Source organism: Chiloscyllium plagiosum, unplaced genomic scaffold, assembly GCF_037043375.1.
Source record: "Chiloscyllium plagiosum isolate Xiang-an unplaced genomic scaffold, Cpla_swu_hap1 HiC_scaffold_29, whole genome shotgun sequence".
Lineage (NCBI taxonomy): Eukaryota > Metazoa > Chordata > Chondrichthyes > Orectolobiformes > Hemiscylliidae > Chiloscyllium > Chiloscyllium plagiosum.
Window position 1 is genome coordinate 9,052,317 of NW_028270167.1, and position 24,146 is coordinate 9,076,462.

The 24,146-nt window shown below is 38.7% G+C and overlaps 1 protein-coding gene across 1 annotated transcript in view; it reads right to left on the reverse strand.

Moving 5' to 3' along the window:
- Positions 1–24,146, reverse strand: part of zw10 (zw10 kinetochore protein) — a 39,500-nt gene that overhangs the window by 997 nt on the left and 14,357 nt on the right. The window contains exons 8-15 of the mRNA XM_087976356.1: positions 23,825–23,988; positions 21,496–21,678; positions 19,541–19,779; positions 15,019–15,090; positions 11,319–11,488; positions 5,636–5,766; positions 4,183–4,314; positions 2,468–2,670 (exon numbers count right to left, since the gene is read on the reverse strand). Of these exons, the coding sequence (XP_087832482.1) occupies positions 2,468–2,670; positions 4,183–4,314; positions 5,636–5,766; positions 11,319–11,488; positions 15,019–15,090; positions 19,541–19,779; positions 21,496–21,678; positions 23,825–23,988 (1,294 nt within the window). The remainder of the gene's footprint in view (positions 1–2,467; positions 2,671–4,182; positions 4,315–5,635; positions 5,767–11,318; positions 11,489–15,018; positions 15,091–19,540; positions 19,780–21,495; positions 21,679–23,824; positions 23,989–24,146) is intronic.

Below are 24,146 nucleotides of genomic sequence, written 5' to 3' on the forward strand. Positions count from 1 at the left end.
ATGCTGAAGACAAGGGGTGGGGTAGAGGGAAAAAGGAGTAAGCAAATAGGTGGAGATTAAACCCAGAGAGAAAGACAGGCAGACCGACAAGGGGATGGATAATGGTAAGTCCTGGAAAAATAAAAGCTGATAATGAGGTCACAATACAGTAGGTGAAATGGGTTATGATGAATAATTATTTAGCTTATTTCCTGATCTTTGGCACATCAGCCAACATTGAATTGATGCTAGTCTTGGATGCCAAAGACATGCTTGTCCAGCTGGCAGATGGAGAGATCAAATATTTAGTCTCCATAAGGAACAGATTTGTCTAGCAGATTTAGCAAATGTTCAATTCACATCCTTTTTCCATCATATGGACATTTTCTTCTCCAAACAGAAGGTTGCACTTGTTTCTGTAAATTAGTTACAAAGTTTAAGCTTGTCACATTGAACTGAATAATTAAACTTCTATAGCATGACACCGTGTTGAACAAATGTAGCGTGAACACCCAAGCAGTGCCAGAACAAGGGAAGGCGAGCTCCTTTCGCAATTAACTCAGTTTAACACTGAGGGTGCTGGAAATTGGAAACAAACAGAGAATGCTGGAGAATCTCAGCAGGTCTGGCATTACCTGTGACAAGAAACAGTTAACATTTCAAGTATGTGTTGTGAACAGAGACCTTGGACTGCAGGCTCATATTTCCTTGAAAGTAGATTTGCAGGTAGATAGGGTAGTGATGAAGGTGTTTGGTATGCTTTTCTTTATTGGTCAGAGCATTGAGTACAGGAATTGGGAGGTCATGTTGCGGCTGTGCAAGACATTGGTTAGACCACTTTTGGAATATCGTGTGCAATTCTGGTCTCCTTCCTATCGGAAAGATGTTGTGAAACTTGAAAGGGTTCAGAAAAGATTTACAAGGATGTTGCCACGTTTGGAGGATTTGAGCTATAGGGAGAGGCTGAATAGACTAGGATTGTTTTCCCTGGAGCATTGGAGGCTGAGAGGTGACCTTACAGAGGTTTACAAAATCATGAAGGCATAGATAGGGTAAATAGACAAGGTCCTTTCCCTGGAGTGGGGGAGTCCAGAACTAAAGGGCATACGTTTAGAGTGAGAGGGAAAAGATAAAAAAGAAACCTAAGGGGCAACTTTTTCCACACAGTGGGTGGTATGTGTATAGAATGAGCTGTCAGAGGAAACGGTGGAAGCTTGTACAATAACAGCATTTCGAAGTCAGCTGGATGGGTATATGAATTGGAAGGGTTTGGAGGAATATGGGCCGGGTGCTGGCAGGTGGGACGAGATTTGGTTGGGATATCTGTTGGCATGGGCGAGTTGGACTGAAGGGTCTGTTTCCATTCTGTACATCTCTGTGACTCTTCCTCAGAACAGAATTGATGCTGAGTGTTAACTGGGAACTCATAGGCAGGTGGGAACGCTAGCAGGGAGAGTTCAAAAGTTTAAACTAGTTTTGGACTGTGTCAGAAGGATTGTGCCTGTGAAAGCTACAGGTTTGGGGTTTAATTGCTTCTTCGCAATATCAACTTACTGAAAGTTCAGAGAACAGAATCTCAGTTATAAATATTAAGTGTCTATTCCGGGGAGCCTAATGGAAGAGCCTTCCTGAAGAAGGGCTCATGCCTGAAACGTCGATTCTCCTGCTCTTTGGATGCTGCCTGACCTGCTGCGCTTTTCCAGCAACACATTTTCAGCCTACTGGAAGACATCTGCATGCATCGGTGTCATCAGCAACCAAGCACAAGATAGTCCTGTATGCCATGTATGTTACCGATCACAGAATCAGCTTAACTAAACTGGCCAGTTAAATCTCATTTATTTTTCCCTTTGATTTATCACTTAACTGTGTGTCTGTCTTTGTGAGAATGTGGAGGGGGTTGCTACAATCAAAGAAGATTGAGTTTAAATCACAGACATTAATTAGATTATCTGAACAATCTGATTTACACCAAGCACAGATGATGACATGTAGAGACTGTCATATTCTTAAAAACATAGAGAATGGTGGTGCTAGCTGTGGTTGGGTGTGGAGTCGTCTGTACAGCCACCTATAGACTCACCCTGAGAGTAGAAGAGTCATCTTTGTCTGCAAGGAGTTGCCAATAACAATGGCAATAATGGTGGTTGCAGAGGGGTATCGAGAAGAGACAGAGGAAGAGAAGAGAGAGAGAGATAGAGAGATGTGATGCAGGAAGGGTAGTCGGAGAGCAAGATATACAGCACACTAGCATCGGTTTGCTTGTCCAATGTAATGTAAAGCAATTTGATTTTGAAAGAGCATAATGTAACTTGGCAACACAAAAGTTCTGCTATGCACACTGTACCGTTAACATGGACAATTCAACAGAATATTAATTAAAAGGACAATTTTACATAGCCATTTAGCACTACTTACAACAATATTACCCATCGTTGTAGAAAGCAAAATCATTATTTATTTATGCGATTTATAATCCAAGGTTTACCTGTCCACTAACTCCTGCAGACTGGCCTGAAGGACTATCATTAGTTCCTTGAATTTCGGCCATTTTGGGACATATACTGCAACTTCTTCCTGATATTTTTTGTTTCCACTTTCTTCAGGTAGTGGCTGGAAGATCTGTGGACCTTCTTCCAGTATAGCTCGACATAACGAATAGAGGCAGTCTGCACTTTCCGAGGAGATATCCTGCAACATAAAAGGTTGAGCAATTCCTAAAACTGTAATACAGTCAACTCAAAACTAATAAGATTAGTACAGAATCTATAACCACAGTCCACAATATGATATAGGCCACTCTAATATATAGGTTGGTTAACATTCTCAATACCACACAGAGTAACTTGCTTCGACAGTTACGTCGTTCTGGTTCCACTGCAGCACATGGACATAAAAAGCAACATTACCTAAGAGAGTTTACTAGGCCCCCAACTAAAATTCCTACCTAGTTGGTGTAAAACATGTTGAAAATTCCATTACAACTTTTAAAACTAAAGCAGGGAAATATTGTTATGCCCCAACAAACATTCAATCAGTGTCCTGATGAACAGCTGAAATTTACATCAAATTAGAATCAGCACAGAAACAGGTTATTTGAGCCAATTGCTCTATGTCAGTAATAATATTGCAAAGGAGTCTTCTCCAATTGTACTTCATCTCACCTTTTTAGCATATTTTCTTTTACTTTCTCCTTCATATGATTATACAGCATTTCCTTCAATGCATTTATACAATTTGTCTCTAATAATCCATATGAACATTCCACATTCCAGGTACTTTCTGAGTCAACAAGTTTCTCGCAAATTCCATTTTGAATTTTGCAATGACGTATTAAGAACATGCACTTCTGGACACACTGCAAGCTGCAATATTTGCTATATCTCTAGCGAACCCCTTTATAATATTTAAGATTTACCCCCTTGACTGTCTAAACAATGAGGAGAAAGTGAGGTCTGCAGATGCTGGAGATCAAAGTTGAAACTTTATTGCTGGAATAGCACAGCAGGTCAGGCAGCATCCAGGGAACAGGAGATTCGACGTTTCGGGCACAGGCCCTTCTTCAGGAATGTCTAAACAATACAGATTCTTGATTCTGGCATCATCCTTGTAAATACTTTTGCAACTTCTAGTGTTTCTGAATCTGAAATCCAGAACAGTGCACAATATTCTAAATGTCATGTTGCACACACAACCTAAAAATGCACAAGAGGGAGAATCTTACATAGAAAGAGACAAGAAAGGGCAACACAGGATACCAGCTCATAAAAGAATCAAATGTAGATGACAATCTAAGATAAACACCAGGACAGTGCATGTAATCCTCATTTTAAAATATCTTTGCAAACCTACAAAAACACTGAAATAATAGATTAAATTGGAAACAATAAAACAGTTTTTTTAACCCTATTCATAGCACCAAGTCATGATACTTGCCAATGAGAAGACATTCTCTTCATCTATTTGGTGCCCTGTTGTATAAAACTTCATTAAAAACAAACAATACAAAAATAAAACTAAACTCTTTTCAGGTTCCCAACATCAACAGATCTATGTCTAGGTCAGAACTTCAAACAGAAGTGGTACTATCATCTGTGCAAACACATAAAACCATTCATCACCCAGTGATAAAATGTTAGAATTCTGCTCCAGAGAATACAAAAGCCCTTGATCAAAATCTTATCCCACTTCATTCCAAATTACCTCTAGAACTGTGACTTTGTTCACAATCTCTATAATTGTTGTGTTAAGTAAAGTCCCCATAGCTTTGCAATATATATGAACTGGAAGCACATCTTGCCAAACTTTGCCCAACCGTTTTAACTGATGAATCACCTGGAAAAGAAAAGCAGAAAAAACAACCGTTTTAAATAAACTCTACTGGTGGCTAGAATAGAACAGTCTTAAACAGAAGATTTGACAGACACAACAATTTGCACAATTCTTAGATAGGGTCCCCCACCAACCCTTCACAAAATAATCAAAAAGTTAAAGTAGAAATCAATGATTTAAAAGAGATGATCTGAATATCCAAATAATTCCTATCCAACACTACACAAAGGACTGAGGTGTGAACTGTGTGTATGGAAACACACTTAAGGAATTAACAGTACAAACAGGAAAAGCTGAAACAACACAATTCCGACTGAACAGGTAGGTCACGTTTCAAATTTCAATTTATTTTTAAATTCTGATGAATCAGCTGTTATTTCTAGAAATAGAATTTTCTTTTCAAATCTCTTCGGATTGCCCAACAGCCCAGTCCAATTGTATAATTCAGTCAAGTCCTGAATATGGTAAAATATGATCACTGTTAGTTCTTCTATTATACAAGCAGGTCTATAGCCTCAATCACAAACTGCAAGGAAAAACAGCTAACTTGCGTCTACTTTGGAGACAAATTGACTATCGGATCCAAATGCTCCATGCTGTGAGTTACACTCCATATAAGCCACCTCTCTTCCCTTTTCATGTAACCTAACTAGTATATCTTTCTCTTCCATTTCCCCTATTTTAACTCTCCTGAAAAGATTTTTGTTCCACATTATGCACGCAGAGTAAAGAAGTTTCTCCGTTGTCTCCTGTTGTAAATAATGGTTTCTATGTTCCAGAAACTAAAAACATCTCTACGTCCAGTTAACAAAGCACCTCGATTTCAAACACAGAGCTCCAGATGCTCTGGAAATCTAGAAGAAAAATAAAGAGCTGGAGAAACACAGCAGGTCTAGCAGATCCGTGACTCCTGTCAAAACAGGACTCAAAATATTAACAATTTCCTCTTTATAGATGCTGCCAGACCTGCTGAAATTCTCCAACACACTATTTTTGTCACCTCACAATTTTAATGATCTCTATTATATCAGCCCGCAACCTTCAGCTTTTTCAGAGGAAATGAAAAGATCTATCCTACCCAGTCTTTCCTGATTGTTTTCAGTGTCTCACATCTGGTATGATTCTTTTAAAACTCTTTTGAACCTTTACTGAATCGATATCCTGACTGCAATCTGGACTCCAAATCTCGGAACAATATTGTGCAAAATGTTTCAATTTTATTTCAGATTTTATGCATTGACCATTGCATTTTCTTTTGGCTTAGCAAACATGTCAATGACTCTGCAAATTTGAAAGAACATGCAACTGCACCACAACATCCAACCTGCCGGACTGCTTTATTTGCAGCTGTGTAATTATCCACATCATCCAAGCTCGAAAGATTTCGTGCATTCGACAACCTTTCCAGTAGCTCGTCTCTTTGGACACGCAACTGCACCAAGAAGCACTCCGTTCCTGGCAAGGAGAGACATGATGCCATTTAAACACAGGGTTTGAAAAATGCAATTTTTGTTTGAGAAAGGCAATTTGTTGTAACGACCAGCACTGTTTTCATAAAACTCCCAAATCCATCATACCTAGCAACAAATTGATTCTGATTTGACTTCAGCCTCAAAATTAACTATTTTTGATAACATTTACTTTTAAAAATCTGTAAATTAAAGTCTATTCATCTAGTATACAAATTGTTTTGCAATGTTTCAAAGCCAATTTCATTTTGGATCAGAAACAGGGATAGAAGTTTAATTACAAGTCAAAAAATATTGAAACACCACAAACCAAATGGAACTGTTTACTGTCAGGTACAATATCTTTCCCTATTTATTTCTTTGCACTGTTCCACTCATACTATCCCATAATAACTGAATACATCAAGGCCTTAAAAGAACATCAAACATCAAACTGAGATGAGGAGGATCTTCCTCAGTCAGATGGTGGTTAATCTCTAGGACATATTGCTGCAAAGGGCTCTGGAAGCCAAGTGATGGAGTGTATTTAAGACAATAGATAGGTTAGTGATTAGTAAGGGAATTAGAGGTTACAGGGAGAAAGCAGGTGAACGGGATTGTGAAACCTGATCAAATTATAGTACAAATTCGATAGGCCGATAATTCTGCTTCTACATCTTATGGTCATCACAAAAAAATACTATTTAAAACACTTATGACACTCTTAATCAATATTTTTACATGGGCAAAAATTCTGCAGAACAAGGTCATATAATAAGAATGAACAGTTAATGTGACTTGGTGGTGAGAAAAGACACCACATTCCTGCCTATCCTCCATAACTCGATTCCCTTATTGATTAAAAAATCTGCATCTCAGTCTTGAATATACATAATACAGTCTCTACAGCCCTCTACAGTAAAGTATTCCACAGATTCACCATTCTGAGAGAAGAAATTCCTCATCTGTCCTTAAAAGGCGACCCCTTACTTTGGAGATTATGCTGTCTGACCCTAGAATCTCCCAGGGGAGAAACAACCCTTCTGCATTTATCCTATCAAGCCCCCTAAGAATCTTATATGTTTCAATAAAGTCGCCTCTCATTTTTCTCAACTCAAATCAGTGTAGAGCCAACCTACTTAAGGTCCACTCATAAGAAAATCCCTCCATACTAGGATCAAACAAATTAACCTTCTCTTGAACAGCTTCCAATGCCAATTTGTCTTTCCTTAGATAAGGTGATCAAAACCGTTCACAGTATTCTAGATGTGTTCTAAATAGTGCCTTATAAGTTTTAGCAAGACTTCCCTATTTTTATAAAACTAAAATAGGGCAAATTCTGAAATTAGAAACAAACAGAAAATGCTGAAGAACTTCAACAAGTTTGGCAATACCTTTACAGGAAGAAATAGAGTTAACAGTTTCAGTCCAATATGAGTATTCTTCAGAACTGTTCTGGACTCAGGACAGGATATTAACTATTTCTCTCTCCACAGACAGTGTAGTTTCTGCAGCATTTTCTGATAGGTTTGTTCCCTATTTTATACACTATTCCCTTTAAAATAAAGGCCAACATTTCATATGCTTTCCTTATTACCTGCTAAATTTCTTTGCTACCTTTTTGAAGACAATCCCCAAAACCCTGTACTGCAGCTATCGACAGTGTACCTCCATTTAAATAATCTACAACTTCTCTACTATTCCTGTCAAACTGCAGACTTCACATTCTTTTCCACAGAATGTTCCAGTTGTTGAGGTTTTGCCAATTCATGTAACCTATTTTCCTTTGTAGACTATCATCTATTTTTGTGGCAATAGTTTATTCAATCCATCAGCCATGTCACCAATATATATTGTAAATAATTGTGATCCCTAGCACTGATCCCTGTGGTCGATCACTAGTCATAGGCTGCCATATAAAAAATACACTCAGTCCATTCTTTTTGCATTAGTTGACTTACTAAGCTAATCCTCAATCAATGCTAAACCACTATCCCCAACTCCAGGACCACTTTTCTAATAAAACAGCCTCATGTACAGTACCTTATTGAAAGTCTTTTGGAAATGCAAATACTGCTTCCCCCTTATCAATTCTACATGTTACCTTCTCAGATAAACTAACAAATTCGTCGCACATGATTTCCCCTTCTCAAAGGTATGCTGGCTCTGCTGGATTATGTTATACACTTTGAAATGCTTCGTTATTACATTATTTGTATTAGATTCCAATATTTTCCCAATGACAGATGTTAAACTAATTGGCCTATAACTTTTAAAAACAAAATCAAAACAGCTGCAGATGCTGGAGTTCTGGCAGCACGTTTGGCAAGAGTGAACTCTGCTTTGTCTCCATAAATGCTGCCAGACCAGAGTTTCTCCAGCAATTTCTGTTCCTGTTGTTGCTCGATAGTTCTGTGCTTCTTTCCCTTTTTGAGGAAGGATGTTACAATGGCAGCCAGTGTTTCCAGTCATCTGAGACCTTTCCAGAATCTAATGATGGTTGTTAAATTACCACTAGTGCATCCACTATCACTGGACTTAATTCCTTTATATCCTAGGATGCAAGCCATTAGATCCAGGGTCATATCAGCTTTTTGCCCATTAGTTTCCCTCAAATATTTCCTCTGATGACAGTTATTGAATTGATTTCCTCCCTCTCTTTTGACCCTTGGTTTTTTAGTATCTTTGGAATGTTAATGTCTTTTACCACAAAGACTGATGCAAAATATATATCCAACTCCTCTGCCATTTCCTATTTCCCCAGCCTCATTCCCTAAACAGCCTATACTCACTCAGGCCTGTCTCTCCCTTTTTAGGCATCTGAATATACATACATAACGTAATAACATATAAATGTCGATATATATGTTTAAGGTGAAAGTGGAAAGGTATAAAAGAGATCTAAGGGGCAACTTTTTCACACAGAGGGTGGTATGTGTACGGAATGAGCTGCCAGAGGAAGTGGTGGAGGCTGGTACAATTACAATATTTAAAAGGCATTTGGATGGGTATATGAATAGGAAGGGTTTGGAGGGATATGGGCCGGGTGCTGGCAGGTGGGACTAGATTGGATTAGGAGATCTGGTCGGCATGGACGAGTAGGACTGAAGGGTCTGTCTCCATGCTGTACATCTCTATGACTCTATATTTTACTATCCATTTCACCCTTAAAGTTTATTTTCTCCCTCTTCTTTTCGGGTCATCTTCTGCTGGTTTTTAAAACTCTACTTAACCTTCTATATTCCCACTAATCTTTGCGACATTGCAAAATAAAGTGAAACAATTTGTTGCAATCTTTAATGTCCTTGGTTAATTATGGTTAACCTATCTCCTTCTCAGAATCCTTCTTCCTCACTGTGATATATCTTTGTTGCATGTCATGAACTTTATTTTAAGTATTTGTCATTGTTTACCAACCATCTTTTCTGCTGAATTCTTTTACACTCCACCCAACTCTGTCCTTATTCCTTTATAATTACCCTTATTTAAGTTTAGAATCATAGAGCTCCTACAGAGTGGAAGCAGGTCACTCAGCCCATTGAGTCCACACCGATCATCTGAAGAGCATTCCACTCTGACCCACGGCCCAACCCGATACTGTGTCTTGTATTTCCCATTGGCTAACCTACCTAGCCTGCATATCCCCAGACACTAGTCAATTTAGCATGACCCATCCATCTAACCCGCATGCTTTTGGCCTGTGGAAGGAAACCAGGGCACCCCGAGGAAACACATGCAGACATGGAGAGAATATGTCTGTTTAATTACTCTCTGTCCTATCCATAGCTACTGCTAGGGGATCATTAGACTACTCCCATTAATGTCTCCTTTCCCTTGTTCTTTCTCATCGCCAACCATTCGGATTCTACATCTTTGGATCCAAGATCGTGATCTCTTTGTAAATGTGTCATGATAATCAAACTCAATTTGTGCTACCAATTCACTCATTTTGTTTGGAATGTTACGCGCCTTTAAGTGAAAGGCATTAATTTTTAACTTTTACCCATCCTTTCCTCCATTTACCCCAATTGCTGCCTATAATAAAATGTGCACATTGCCCCTTTCTGTCACACTCTGCATATCATTATCTAAATGTGTGCCCCGGATTGCTGCCATATATTCCTTTGCTTTCCCACTAACCTCAACCCAGAAACAGAATAAACTTTAACCATGCATCAGACACTCACCAATTAATCAGCTGCCTCACTATAGCAGAGGAGGAGCCAATTCCTGGAAGGTGACAATGTTTAAACAAAAACAACCAAACATTTCTCCCCCTTCTTCCTTTAAACTCCCTGTAACAATCAATGCCAGGATTCTATTGTAAGTCACAACAGTGGAAGGGGCGATTAAAAAAAAACAAGAGCTTAAATCAGAAAGGTTTTGAGCTTCAACAGACTGTGATGTTGACAGTTCAATCATGTGTTTCCTTGAGCTTTAAAAGTTAGAACAGGCATCTGTTAAAAAAATTGTTTTTGCTCACTAAGATATCTACAGGACTGCCAGCAATTGCATTCACAGCTTGGTTGAAATTAGTGGAACCCAAGGATCACATTAATTGAGCTGAAATAATTGTATTGACGTAATTGCAGGATGTAATGGCGTTGGAGGCAGTTCAGAGAAGGCTAACTAGATTAAGTCCAGAGAAGCAAGACTTGACTTCTCAGTAGAAACTGAGCAATTTAGGCCTATACTCTTACAGAGTTTTGAGGAATAAGCAGAGAGCTAAATGAGATGTATAAGATACTAAAAAGGGACAGACAAAGCATACATAGAACGGATGTTTCCCTTCCCGCACAACCTAAAACAAAAGGTCATGGTTTTAGGCTGGGGGTGGCAGACTGAAAACAGAGATGAGGAGGAATTATTTCTCTGAAAGGATCGTGAATTTGTGGAATTTACTTTTCAGAGTGCAATGGGCACCAGGGCACTGAATAAATTTACAAAGGAGATGGACAAATTTTTAATTAGTAACCAATTAATGGGATACGTATGAAATGGCAAAGCAGGATCAAGGAAATGAATTGCCCACTCCTGATCCTAGTTCTTATGTTCTGAACACTACCGAAGATTAAACTGGTGTCAGGGAGGTACTCATTGTTAAACTGCTGTCAGTTCTCACAGGTTTGAAATTCTTGACAATCTTTCAGCCAGCTTATAGCTCCATAATTGTGATGACAGGGTGGTGGAATACACCACAAAGGAATTCCCTCAAAATTAATTAAAAATTTTCACTTCAGAGTATTCCCAGAAGCAGAGCAAGAAAATTCACTGTCAACATTATCACAAAAACAATCCACAATATTAATGCTTAATAAAGTTCTTATTCTTTAGAGAAGTAAGGCAGATTTTTAAATGTAATCTTAAAATGTCACAGCAGCAAATCTGATTCACCAGTCTTGTAAGTGAAGCCTTGACATCCGCAATCATTTTCAATTCTTCTCAGAACACAATAAATTACGGATCATCACTGCTGTTATGCTACGTTAGGAAATACTTTTAAAAATCAAAGATCATTACGGGGCTCAACAATTAGTGAAAGAAAATCAAGTCACGCACCTAACCGCCTAAAGCTTGGCACAAAATCTACAAAGGTGGCAGCTCCATTGCACAAAGGACTTGGCAGGGTGCACTGGAACTGGTGTCCCAAGGTGATCAGGTGGTGGGCAATGTACATACAGTTGTTGTGGTGGATAGCAGCCAGCTGCGGCAACTTCTGTAATGTATCCCTAAATGAGAAAAGGAAACCAATTTAGAATACCATAATACTGCAACTTCTACAAATAACTAAATGGCAACTGGAAAGAATTTGATATTCAATAACCATTAAAGATAAAACTATTTTAATCTTGATGAAGAATCAATTTGATGGATAAAAAAAACCAAATGCAACTCAAGTTTTTGTTAATGTTTGCAATGACACTTCCAAAAGCAAAATCACAGTACAGCATTATTTCCACAACATTAAGAAATCTTAAGTTTAATCAGAATTTCTATGCAATGACTCAGAAAAAGGCCAATTAATTTTGTTTATCTTTATATCTTTAAGGGGTATGAGCATAAATACAGAAAGGCAGCATCTGTTATCCATCTTTCATTTCACTCCAACTAAGCTATTTTGAACTAGTTGCTGTGGGTTTGGAGTTTGATATAGGCTAGGCTCGGTAAGGACAGCAGATTTCCTTCCCTAATGGAGTTAATGAATCAGTTATTGTGGTTGAATTTGAACGTATATTTCCAAGTGCATTAGCCTCAGTTTCTGGATTACCAGATCAGTGACACTATTACTATAACACTGTCTGTCCCATGATAATATAGATTTACATATACAAATGATAGATTAAAAGCAAGTGATAAAGTAACAGATGGATCAGTCAGTTTGAATAGATGATGAGAATTCATGTGGAAAGCATAAATACGAACATGGTTCTCTTCGACTAAATACCTTGCTTCTATGCTGAAAGTTCTTCACAATACCCAATAATAATTCGTACAGTTTAATGTAATAGGCAATATTATAAAATACAGAATGAAAGGGAGTCACATAGGAGATATTAGTTCAGATGACCAAACGTTTGGTCAAAGAAAAAGAATTAGATTTTAGAGTGTCTTGAAGGAGGAAATGAGGCATCGAGATGAAGAGGCGTCAGGACTGAATTACAGATCTTACAGTCTAGCAACTGAAGGCATGGCCACCAATGATTGAGCAACTTTAATTGGAAATGCACAATAGAATTGAAGAGCACAGATATTTTAAAATCGAAATGATTGGAAACAGCATAGATTAATGCTTAGCATTATATAATGGATCTATCATGCCTCTATTTAACGGTTCCAATGATGACAGTATGTTTTTTAAAAGACTGTTGATATATCAACAAATGGCTGTGGATATAACTTCAATGATTATCTGGGGAGACCAAGTGATGGAATATAACCTCAAACAAACTTCAAACAGACTGGAATGTGATCTCTAGCAATTACAAAGATAACAAGGTCTGGCATGCCCTGCTCAACAGCTAGCCATTCCAATGCAAATTATGTCTTGAACTGCAGACTCACTTTGTATTTTTCATTATGAAGGATGCATAAGGACAGGGGTTAAAAATTTAGTTTCAAACCTAATGAAATGTGTTAATGACATTTAATGTTCTCACGTGCATAGTCAGGGTTCAAGCATTAGTACACAACGAAAGCCACATTTGAAGTGCTATCCTCTAAGCACCTTGCAGGTAAAGATGTTTTCTTACTCAGATTGTGGCAAACCAGTTAAAAGAAAAAGTAAACTGACAACGAAAGGACTGAATTAAATCATGGCTGAAATGAATCAGAAATACAGAATTTCAACCAATCGGTAAAAATAAGAATCCTGAAACCAACTGTCCAACTATGAATATCAACTCTATCAGTTACCTCCATCAAAGGCTGCAACGTTCAACTAGCCATTCTTGGAAAAACAATTCAGAGACTGATCCATATAGCTGTGTTTTTTTTAGAAAAACTTTTATCTTTTTGGACACACCTTTTATTTATAATTTGTGTGTATCTGTATTGCACGATTAATTTGTCTGGTATTGAATGCACAATAAACTCACTATTTTTGAACTCAAAAAAGCTTGGTCACATTTGATCCTTTTAAAATACAAGTTTATTTGGTCTGGTTGCAAAGATCCATTTTTAAAATTAATTTTACTGCGACCAACCGAGGCAACAAGGTATGGGGAACCTGATCATGCCTTCCAAATCGGGAGCTTCTTGGTTTGGGATACCCCTCTGAAACCAGAACATATTGGGGAGGCTTGCCTAGGGTATGGACAAACATGTTTTTGTCTGAACATTGTATCTAAAGATTGAACGTTCAAAAGTTGGATTGTAACATTTTGTTTACACAACCTCTCTGGAGGAATATAAAACCAATCTTCACTGAGAACTGTAAGCAAAAACAACTAGTCCTAAACAGTAAAATCAGGTTGCTAGTTCACTTGAACATAAGATGCTTGGGAAAATATTTGGCAATTTTGAAAATATATTGTAGGTCAGTGCAAACGCCTTCACTCTCAGGCTGTGCCCTCAGGTCCTCATGTCTCCCACTCGTGGAAACATCATTTCTACATCAATTCTATCCAGGCCTCTCAATATTCTGCAAATTTAAAATAGATCGCCTCTCATCCTTTTAAACTCCATCAAATACAGATCTAAAGTCCTCAAACACTCCCCAGATGACAAGCCCTTCATCCTAGGATCATCCTTGTAAACCTGCTCTGGACCCCACACGACCAGCACATGCTTTCTGAGAAGGGGCCCAAAACTGCTCACACCATTCCAAATGTGGTCCGAGTACAGCCTTATACAGCCTCAGCAATACATCACTGCTCTTTTTTACTTAGCCCTCTTGAAATGAATGCCAGCCTAACTGTCAAATGAACCTCTGTGCTTCAAATTTCCAAAGCCTTTCCGTTTTGAAAGTAGTCCATGCTCTATGCATAACCCCACACTTTCCCACATTGTATTACATCTCCCACCCTTCTGCAGTCTCCCTACTTCCTCAATACTACTTGTTCCTCCACCTATCATTATGTCATGTGCTAACTTCGCAACAACGTCCTCAATTCCCATGTGCAGATCATTAATGCACAACGTGAATAGTCACCCTGCGGAACTCCATTAGTCACCAGCTGGCATTCTGAAAAAGACTCCTTTCTCTCCACTTCCTTCTGCCAGTGAGCCATTCCTCATGCCAGTACCTAAACATGGGTAAGATGAGCTCTTCTCTTACTTAGCAGCCTCTTGTGCAGCACCTTGTCAAAGGTCTTCTGGAAATCCAAACAAATCACTTCTTCTGATTCTCCTTTTATAACTTGCTTGTTACCTCGTCAAGTTGCAGGTTAGAGTTGTATCAAAAATCCATTCAACCATATTTTTCTGTAAACGTGACAAATGAATGCCTTCACTGTAAATAAGTTTCCCTGTAAACCTATAATTATGTAAGTCGTATGTGGGTGAGAGGAAATGAAAATGCAAACACATATTTAGGCTGTTTAAACATACCAAGGTAGATCAGATGATTCTCAGCTACGTGCAAGTCAATTTTGGCCTGTATTAGGGACTATGCAGTTGACTTCCCTAAATAGGCTAAAAACACCATTCCATTAATCAACAATGTGGCCAAGCTATTGCACCAAATTTAATAATGACTCTGCAAATTCAATGGTGTAAAGAATTTAAAATTCACTTATAAAAACTATTAGAAAATACTTACTTATGATAGGTTGGTACCACATCGTAGAACAAGTGGAACATGTTTCTCACAGTGTAGAAAAGCTGCATGGCACTGAAATACAAAACAAACACCATATGTAACTGTTAGTAAACAAATATAAAAGCAGAAAATATTGGAAATACTCAATAGGTCTGACAGAACACTGGAAGAAAAATGTTTAATTTTCAGGTTACTGCTCTTCTATCAGAACCTGGAAAAGTTAGAGATGTAATAAAGTTTCAGTGACTGATTTTAGGGATGTGGAGAAGGGGAGGAAAAGAACGTAAGGAAGACAGAAAAGATTAAGTGAGAAAAGGGTCTATGTTTCACAGCCAAAGGGAGTTGCAAGTTGGACAAGAAACAAACAAAAGGAATAACCAGACTTTCAGAAATTGACAACTTTTGGATTTGATTTTTCACTGTAAATCATTAAATCTTAGCACCACCCCTTGGCCTAAAAACACAGCACTAAAGGCATCACTTCAAACATCCTTAAAGAGGCTGCCAGGTTTGGAGGGTTTGAACTACAGGAAGAGGCTGAGACTGTTTTCCCTACAGCATCCAAAGCTGAGGGGTGATCTTATAGAGGTTTATAAGATCATGAGGGGCATGGAGAGGGTGAATAGACAGGATCTTTTCCCTGGGTTGGGGGTAGCCCAGACCTAGAAGGCATAGGTTTAGGGTGAGAGTGGAAAGATTTAAAAGAGGGACAACTTTTTCACGAAAAGGGTGGTGCATGTATGGAATGAGCTGCCAGAGGAAGTATTGGAGGTTGATACAATTACAACATTCAAAAGGCATCTGGATGGGTATATGAATAGGAAAGGTTGAGGGGGATATGGTAAAAACAAGGACTGCAAAGGCTGGAAACCAGAGTCTAGATTAGAGTGGTGCTGGAAAAGCACAGCAGGTCGGGCAGCATCTGAGGAGCTGGATAATCGACGTTTCGGGCAAAAGCCCTTCATCAGAAAGATTCCTGATGAAGGGCTTTTGCCTGAAACGTCGATTTTCCTGCTCCTCGGATGATGCCCAACCTGCTGTGCTTTTCCAGCACCACTCTAATCTGGACTCTTAGAGGGATGTGGGCCAAGTGCTCGTAAATGGGACTCGATTAATTTAGGATATCTGGCTAACATGGACGAGTTGGACCAAAGGGTCTATTTCCATGCTGTACATCAATTTGACTCTATGACCTATCACTCCAATTTTCTGGATCCATGATTCAATGTCCTGCTGCACTTTCCCACTCAGAAAAAAAATTAGTGTCAACAGTATTAGTGTACAACCACATTGTATCCCATATAACATGCTTCTCAGATTTTAAGACTTTGTACAATTGAATTGTGTGAATGTCATCACCAGACTCGCAGAGATTCAAACTCATCACCAAACTATCAGCAACAGAAATTTATTGTAAAAAAAACCTCAATTTAGAGATCTAAATACATTTACAATGCACAAGTTATGTCGGCTTCTTTTGCACATTTTCTGACAATCATTCTAAAATTCTTCTCACATGCAACCCAAGCATAGAAATCTGTAATAAATTTACCAATTAATAACACAAGTATGATTTTAATAACTTCCTCTTATACAGGCTGCCCCTGGGCTCTGTCCCTAAGTCTATTTGTGAATCAATTCAAAGGTAAGTCAGAACACAGTACAGAACAGTATAAACCAGCCTGTCAGTACAGGAAACATTTGTGCATCAGATCTTTAAAATTGCAATCTGGAATTGTATTTCTAAGTACAAGCATTTAAGTCAAACTAAAAGACCCTCAATAGACACGGGGGGAATCTATATTTAAAAACATAGAAAACAGGAGCAGTTATAGAACTTAGAAACTGTTCTGCCATTCAACATGATCATGGCTAATCATCCAACTCAATATCCTGTTAAAAAGCTGAAAGAACTGCAGATGCTCAAAAGCAGAAACCAAAATGGAAATAACTGCAAAACGCTCAGCAAGTTTGGCAACATGTGAAAAGAAATCAGAGTTAATATTTTGGTCCAATATTCTGCTCCTGCTTTCTTCCCTACCCTGATCCCTTTAGCCCCAAGAATCATATTCAACTGTTCCTTGAAAATATTTCAGTGGTTTGGCCTCAACCACTTTTTGTGGCAGAGGAATCAACAGGCTCATTATTCTCTGGCTGAACAATTTCTCCTCAACTCTATCCTAAATGGCCTTTCCCACAGCCTTAGACCACAACCTGGTTCTGGTCTACCCAGACATCGGAAACATCCTTCCGGTAGAATTTTATATATTTCTATAATATCACCCTCATTCTTCTAAACTCGAGTGAATATAATCCTGACTGATCCAGTCTTCCTTCATACATTAATCCTGCCATCAAGTAAACCTTTCTTGCACTCCTTCAAGATCTTCAACAAGACACCCATGCTCCAGCATTCAAATCGCCTTGCTTTGAAGGCCAACATACTGAAGGTACAAAATTTTAGAGTGCCAGCCAGGACCAGCAGCTGGGTGCTGAAGTATACACAAACATCAGCAGGATAAGAGAGCAAGAAATGGGAGACTCACAACAATGCACAAGGTCTCCTAATTAAGAAATAGGAAGATCTTTACCACATTGTCTGATGGTCCCAAACCTCATCTATTCACCCCTGTGAACTTCTCATGCAGAATACAAGCACATTCCTTCTTGTCTCTAGAAGGACAATACCAAGTGTTTGCAGTGCAATTAGTGCACAGAAATACAATTATCAGCCCATCAAAGGCCACTGTGCTGTGGCCTTTGCCTACTGAATATCATTTTTAATGAAACTTCATATAAATTGTGCTCATTCGAACCTTGGTGGAGGGGGGACTAGACTGTTCAGTATTCATTGTCACACACTAATAAAGACACCACTTGACTACTGCAACTGGACGGAGAAAGTGAGGTCTGCAGATGCTGGAGATCAAAGTTGAAACTTTATTGCTGGAACAGCACAGCAGGTCAGGCAAATGCTGTTACAAATAAAAACAAGTTTTTTTTTAAATTTATGAGCTTTAAGCTGAAGGATATTCATTTGGGTAACACTTGCCCTATTTGGGACATCTGGTATTATCAAGTGAAACACAGTACAGTTTGATGTACACCACGTGCAGCAATGAAAGAGATTTTGAAAATGTCTATATAATGACAAGAGTAACATGTTAATATTTGCCACCAGCTCTCCTAAGCCCTCAGGCTAAGGTGTTAACTTGTAAAATTAGCACCGAGTGCAGGTTCCCACTTCAACAATGTCTTGTGGATTTGAAGGTGGGGTGCTGTAAGATTGGTTCACATGTCATTGGAACTTATTCCTGGAACTTACCTCTCCCACACCTCCCAACCCCTGCAATTTTACTAGGAGCAGTCAAGACATCGAGAGTTTCATAAGGCAAATTGGATACTAGCGATAAAACAGTGATTACACTTCAAAAGTACTTCATTGGCTGCTGTACACTTTGGGGTATCTGGAGGACATAAAAAGGTTTATAATCACAAGTTCTTTCTTTCTATTAACCTATATGACGATAGGTAAGATCTGTTTTCCACTGCAAGTCTCATCTCCAATGTCTGACGTATTAAACAAGGTGTCACATGCACTGAATGAGCTCATGACATAAGAAATACAATATGAAAGTTGATTAATAATTTGTAATATTTCAGTGCATGGAAACTCATGTTGAACAGTCATAAACACCCACACTGTTCCACTTCAGTGAAGGTAATAGTCCAAGCAGACAGCTGCTTGCTTCAGGTAACAGAATTCAAAATAATATACATCAAATTTTATAGTCCAACTCCAAATGTTTAGTCATTTATGACTGACAGACATTGATCATTTTTATTTTCAATTTTATTCTTCAAGAACAGAACAGTTGTGTATATGCAAAGAAGCAGATGCCAAGCATAAGATCACTTTTGATCATCATTTATCATCAATCATTCAGCAGACTCTCAGAGGGACAGTACATAACAGATGAGACAGAACCATTTCACCTTACAGACAGAGTTGAGGAAAGGTCTAAACAAACAACTCTATGAAATAGATACAATGATACACAGACACAAAAGGCCAATGGCCTTCTCAGTGGTACAAGTCTATGACTTATTTTTAAAAATCCTAATGTGATGCAAAGAGTTCCTTGAAATTTCTTCTCTCCCAGTTTCCCCACAATAAATACAGCTTTTCAGATTGAATATTAAACATGAGCAAGCATCTGTAAAACAGCTTTAAGAATGTGGCTAAAGTTCAATGCTTGGATAAAGAAAAAAACAATTCTAATCTACATCCAATACTGCCCAAGAAAAAGATCTGAGGATGTGTCAACTACATCTTAGCCAATTTTGCCAGATACTAACGTAGGCCAATTGTACTTTTGCAGAAAGTTTTGTTTTATTTTGCCCTGAGCATATATTTTTATCCATAACCGCCTGGGAGGGACATTGAAAGTGGAGAATTATTTTTATTCTAAAAGAACATGTATCACTTACTGTTAGTAAGTAAATGCACAGAATTACTTGCCATTCAGGTGTGGCACTCGTGGCCTCCGAGAGTGTCTGGTAAGCCAGTTCGATCAGTTTCTGGACAGATTCACTGATACGGCAGGTCGGAATGCAGAGAGTCCGATGGCTGAGCTGCTTTCCATATCCCAAGTTCACCATGTCACTCAGAGCAACAGTAGACGTCTCTGGCATTTTTGCTTTGCTGACCAACCCCACGCTGGGTAGCTTTGGTATGGAGATCTTAGAATCAGGTGTTACCTGAAGATAAAATAGTAAGTAGACTTTTACATTTCATGTTCAAGGTTTTGCACCAAATTAACACCTACACTTAAACATAAAAATAAAAGTAAAAGACTACCAAACAAAAATCTGATATTAAAGATAGTAGTGAGAGTGGGCCATGTCTTCTTGTGGCTAGTTGATGTTCCTGTATCCTGGTGGCTAGTTTTCTGCCTGTTTGTCCAACATAGTGTTTGTTACATTCTTGCAAGGTATTCTGTAAATGACATTAGTTTTGCATGTTGTCTGTATAGGGTATTTCAAGTTCATTAGCTGCTGTTTTATGGTAGTCCACAAACCCATCAACACATTACAACAGCAGCTAATGAACTTGAAAGACCCTATAGAGGCAACAAGCAAAACTAGTGTCATTTACAAAATACTTTGCAAGAACTGTATCAAACACGACATTGGGACAAACAGGCAGAAAACTAGCCACCAGGATACACGAACATCAACTAGCCAGAAAAAGACATGCCCCACTCTCACTACTATCTTTACATACAGTTGAGGAAGAACACTACTTCAACTGGGACAACACGTTCATCCTAGGACAAGCCAAACATAGACCCACGAGAGCATGGCACTCTAACCAGAACTCCATCAACAAACACAGTGACTTGGATCCCATTGACCACCCCCTGAGAGAAAGAGCAGGAAATGACATCACCAACCCAAGGAAACCTAAACATGTAAATAAAAGGCGGGCCATACCGCCAGTGGTTCATTCGGAGGCTCACCGATGATGTTACCCGGTATGGTGATGAAATATCTGAAAATGAACATTCCAGCTCAGCGAGCAAAATTATATCCAAAAATCTGCTATGTTAAAATGTTCCCAGATGAAGCAATAATCAACAATTCTACAAACAAATTCCTGAATTTCTCTCTATTCACTAACTTGCACAATGTTGTTTGTTTATAAAATAGCTGTTCAGAAGTTAGTTTACATAGCAGAATCATTCCGCATAAATAGTGCACAATAGTGTATCCTCCACAAAAGCCTTAATTCATTGTTGTTTCATCTAACATATCCTTCCAGTCCCTTCTTCAGCCTCTAGGAGAAAGTGAGGACAGCAGTTGCTGGAGATCAGAGCTGAAAATGTGTTGCTAGAAAAGTGCAGCAGGTCAGGCAGCATCCAAGGAGCAGGAGAATCGACGTTTCAGGCATGAGCCCTTCTTCAGGAATTCCTGAAGAAGGGCTCATGCCTGAAACGTCGATTCGCCTGCTCCTTGGATGCTGCCTGACCTGCTGCGCTTTTCCAGCAACACATTTTCAGCCCTTCTTCAGCCTCCCCTTGAATGCATCTCTGTTACTTGCTTCAGGTTGTTAGATTGTCTTTTTCAAAACTGGAATTAGAGCACCCCCTAGAGTATAAATATGAGAAATTAGGCAAAGTACACGCATGGGAAGAATGACATAACGATTGTGACGTTTTTTCCTCCTTGTGCCATATGTTAGCAATACAAAATAAATTTAGTAACAACACAGATGAAAGTGTACTCACTGAAGAGATTCAAACAATGTCATAAGCTACATTTCACAGAGCATTGTCCAGCACCTTAAAATGTTCAAAGTTATGTTGAAAACAAAACTGCTGAGGAACCAATATACAGACAATTCTTTCCCAATTCAGCTACCCTCGAGGTCAGTATAATGTGACAGCTTAGGGCTATATATATTAACTAATTCACCTTCACAGTGTTGTGAATTTCTGATGTCATCAGGTTTCTGGCAGTGACTATCACATCTTGGCACTTCTTACTGGCAAAGTGAACATTCACGTTCCTTGCATATTTTAACAGGTCTGTGGAATGCTCCCGCAAAAACTGCATGTCTTTCAGTTTCTTCTCAAACTTATCTGTTTCATTTATCACCTAGAGGTTAAAAGGCGGGGGGGGGGGGGAATGGCAGAGAAGACAGAAACCGTATATACAAATCAATTGCAGAAGAAGCAATTAACCATTATGTCTGATATTCTGCTCTCATTTATATTCTGCAATTCTCCATTAGTGGTGTCTCAGGAACTTTTAACCACTGAAGCTCAATACGTTCGCATGGAAAGATAGTAATGTCAATATACAGCAAATCTCAAGGTTGGATATTTGCTGAACAAATTCTCCATGTATCAGAAACAGAAAGTGCTCGACAACCTCAGCAGTTCTGGCAACACCTGTGGAAAGCAGTCAATTTTTTGGGTCCACTGCCCTTCTTCAGAAGTGAAGAATAGGCTGTGATGAAGGGTCACTGGACCTGAAACGGTGACTCTACTTTTTCTACACAGATGCTACCAGACCTGCTGAGATTCTCCAGCAATTTCCGTTTTTGATTTAGATTTTCAGCTTCCACAGTTCTTTGAGTTTTTTGTTTCTTTCTCCTTGTATCAGCCTGGTTGGTTCCACAGTTAAACTGAACTAGATTAGTGCTTCCTAAACTTTCTCATGGCGACCCAGTTTGTGGCTTGAAAATGGTTGTGGTCCTGAAGAGAGAGAGGAGGGGGAAAGAGAGTGTGTGAGTGAGCGTCTGTGTTGTTGGTGGAAGGAGACTTGCTGGATCAAAGGGGGTCTATCTAACTGGTGGCCTGGGAATGTAGGATGCAATTGTTACAGCTGAGTCAGAGCATTACAATGGCGATTGCTGTCTTGAAACCTCAAAATTCCAACTCAATGTTGATCAACCAGATTCTGCTTCTCCCCAAAACCAGTCTGAGCTTGCTTCAGTAGCATTGTGCAGTCATGGCAACTGGAGCTCCTAATCATTAGGAAAACAAACTTACCTGATGTGTGTGTGTGTGTGTGTGTGTGTGTGTGTGTGTGTGTGTGTGTGTAGAGAGAAAAAAAAAATCAACAAACGCTGGACAGTCCAGGTCAAAGATGGAAATCCTTCTTTTAAAGGATATAGAAAATGTGAAAAAGCACCCTTCACATCACTGCCCACATTCAAACCAAATTCTACTTTGCATCTTTGTCTCACAGGGATACTGATTCCATCTAGGGTCAGGAAAGCACCTTATCAATCACTGTCTTCAGTGGGAAGACACTGATGTAGAATATGGCAAGAATTGTAAAAATTATTTATGTGGTTTGTAAATATATGGCTTAGTTTGAGGCATTCAGAAGCCTTTAATGATATATTTGTTTCAGTACTTATAACACAATGTTATACTTAACCATTAACTAGCACAGTGTGTAGTGTAACCCTTGTATGTACGAACAGACAGTGGAAAAGTACTGAGTACATCTGACTTGTAAAGATAAGCTGCTGTAAACACACAATAGGAATGACTTTTAATAAAGAGCAGTGTTTACTGGTGGCCTTGGTAGCGCCTGGGAGAGTGAGGCAGACAGTGGGGGTGTTGCTCCCCTGTGAGTACAGATGAAGGACATGTTTTAAGCTGTGGGAAAAAAAACAAGAACTATTTCACGCCACCTCCTGCAGAAAGAGGTTACATGGGGTCAGATTGTAAAAATTATTTATGTGGTTCGCACTTGTTTGTAAGTTGTCTACATGCTGGATGATCATTTCCACCATTAATGATTTTTATCGTTAACAATTCAATCCATGCAGATATACTTTATTATAACTTTAAGTAAATTTCTGGCCGTTCATAAATAAACTTCTTGCAAATATACAATATGGTGGCAAAGAAGTTACAGGAATCTGCTCTGTAATCCACTTAGAGGCCAAAGTCTCCAACTATGATGTCAGAGTGGCACAGTAAAATCGATCTGGGAGATGTCAAAACAAGGATTTCAATGACACATTTGTGAAACGTGGCCAAACCTTGAGAAATCTGGAAACAAGATGTATGGCTAGGAAGTGGGCATTCCAGAAACAAGTATATATACGTGCACATAAAATAATTGCACACAGAATACATTAGCTTTGCCAAAATCTATTAAATTATAGAAAAGTAATTCTTATAATGTCATTCAGAACCACTGTACAAAGAATTTCACAAAGCAGTCCCAAGAATGGTCATTGATCAATTTTGTTCCAGCCTTGTATTACATGTCTCTTTACCTCTTCATACTGATCCAATTGGCTGCTGTTTGCTGGTATGGAATATACTAAACAGTTCTTGATGATAATTTCTGATAAATCCTCCCATATCATATCTCCCAGCAACTCTGTCAGGACTGCATCCTGCTTCACATCACATACCACAGAATCCCAGTGAGACACATCTAAGAAAAACATCAAAGAAAAGACAGCGTCAATACTCGACACAACCAATTGTAAATGTTATATCTGAATTATGCTGGTGGACTAATTTCACAGAAACATACTTCCTTAATAAAGCAACAAATAAAATTGATATTGGATATTTATGAAGTAGACGAAG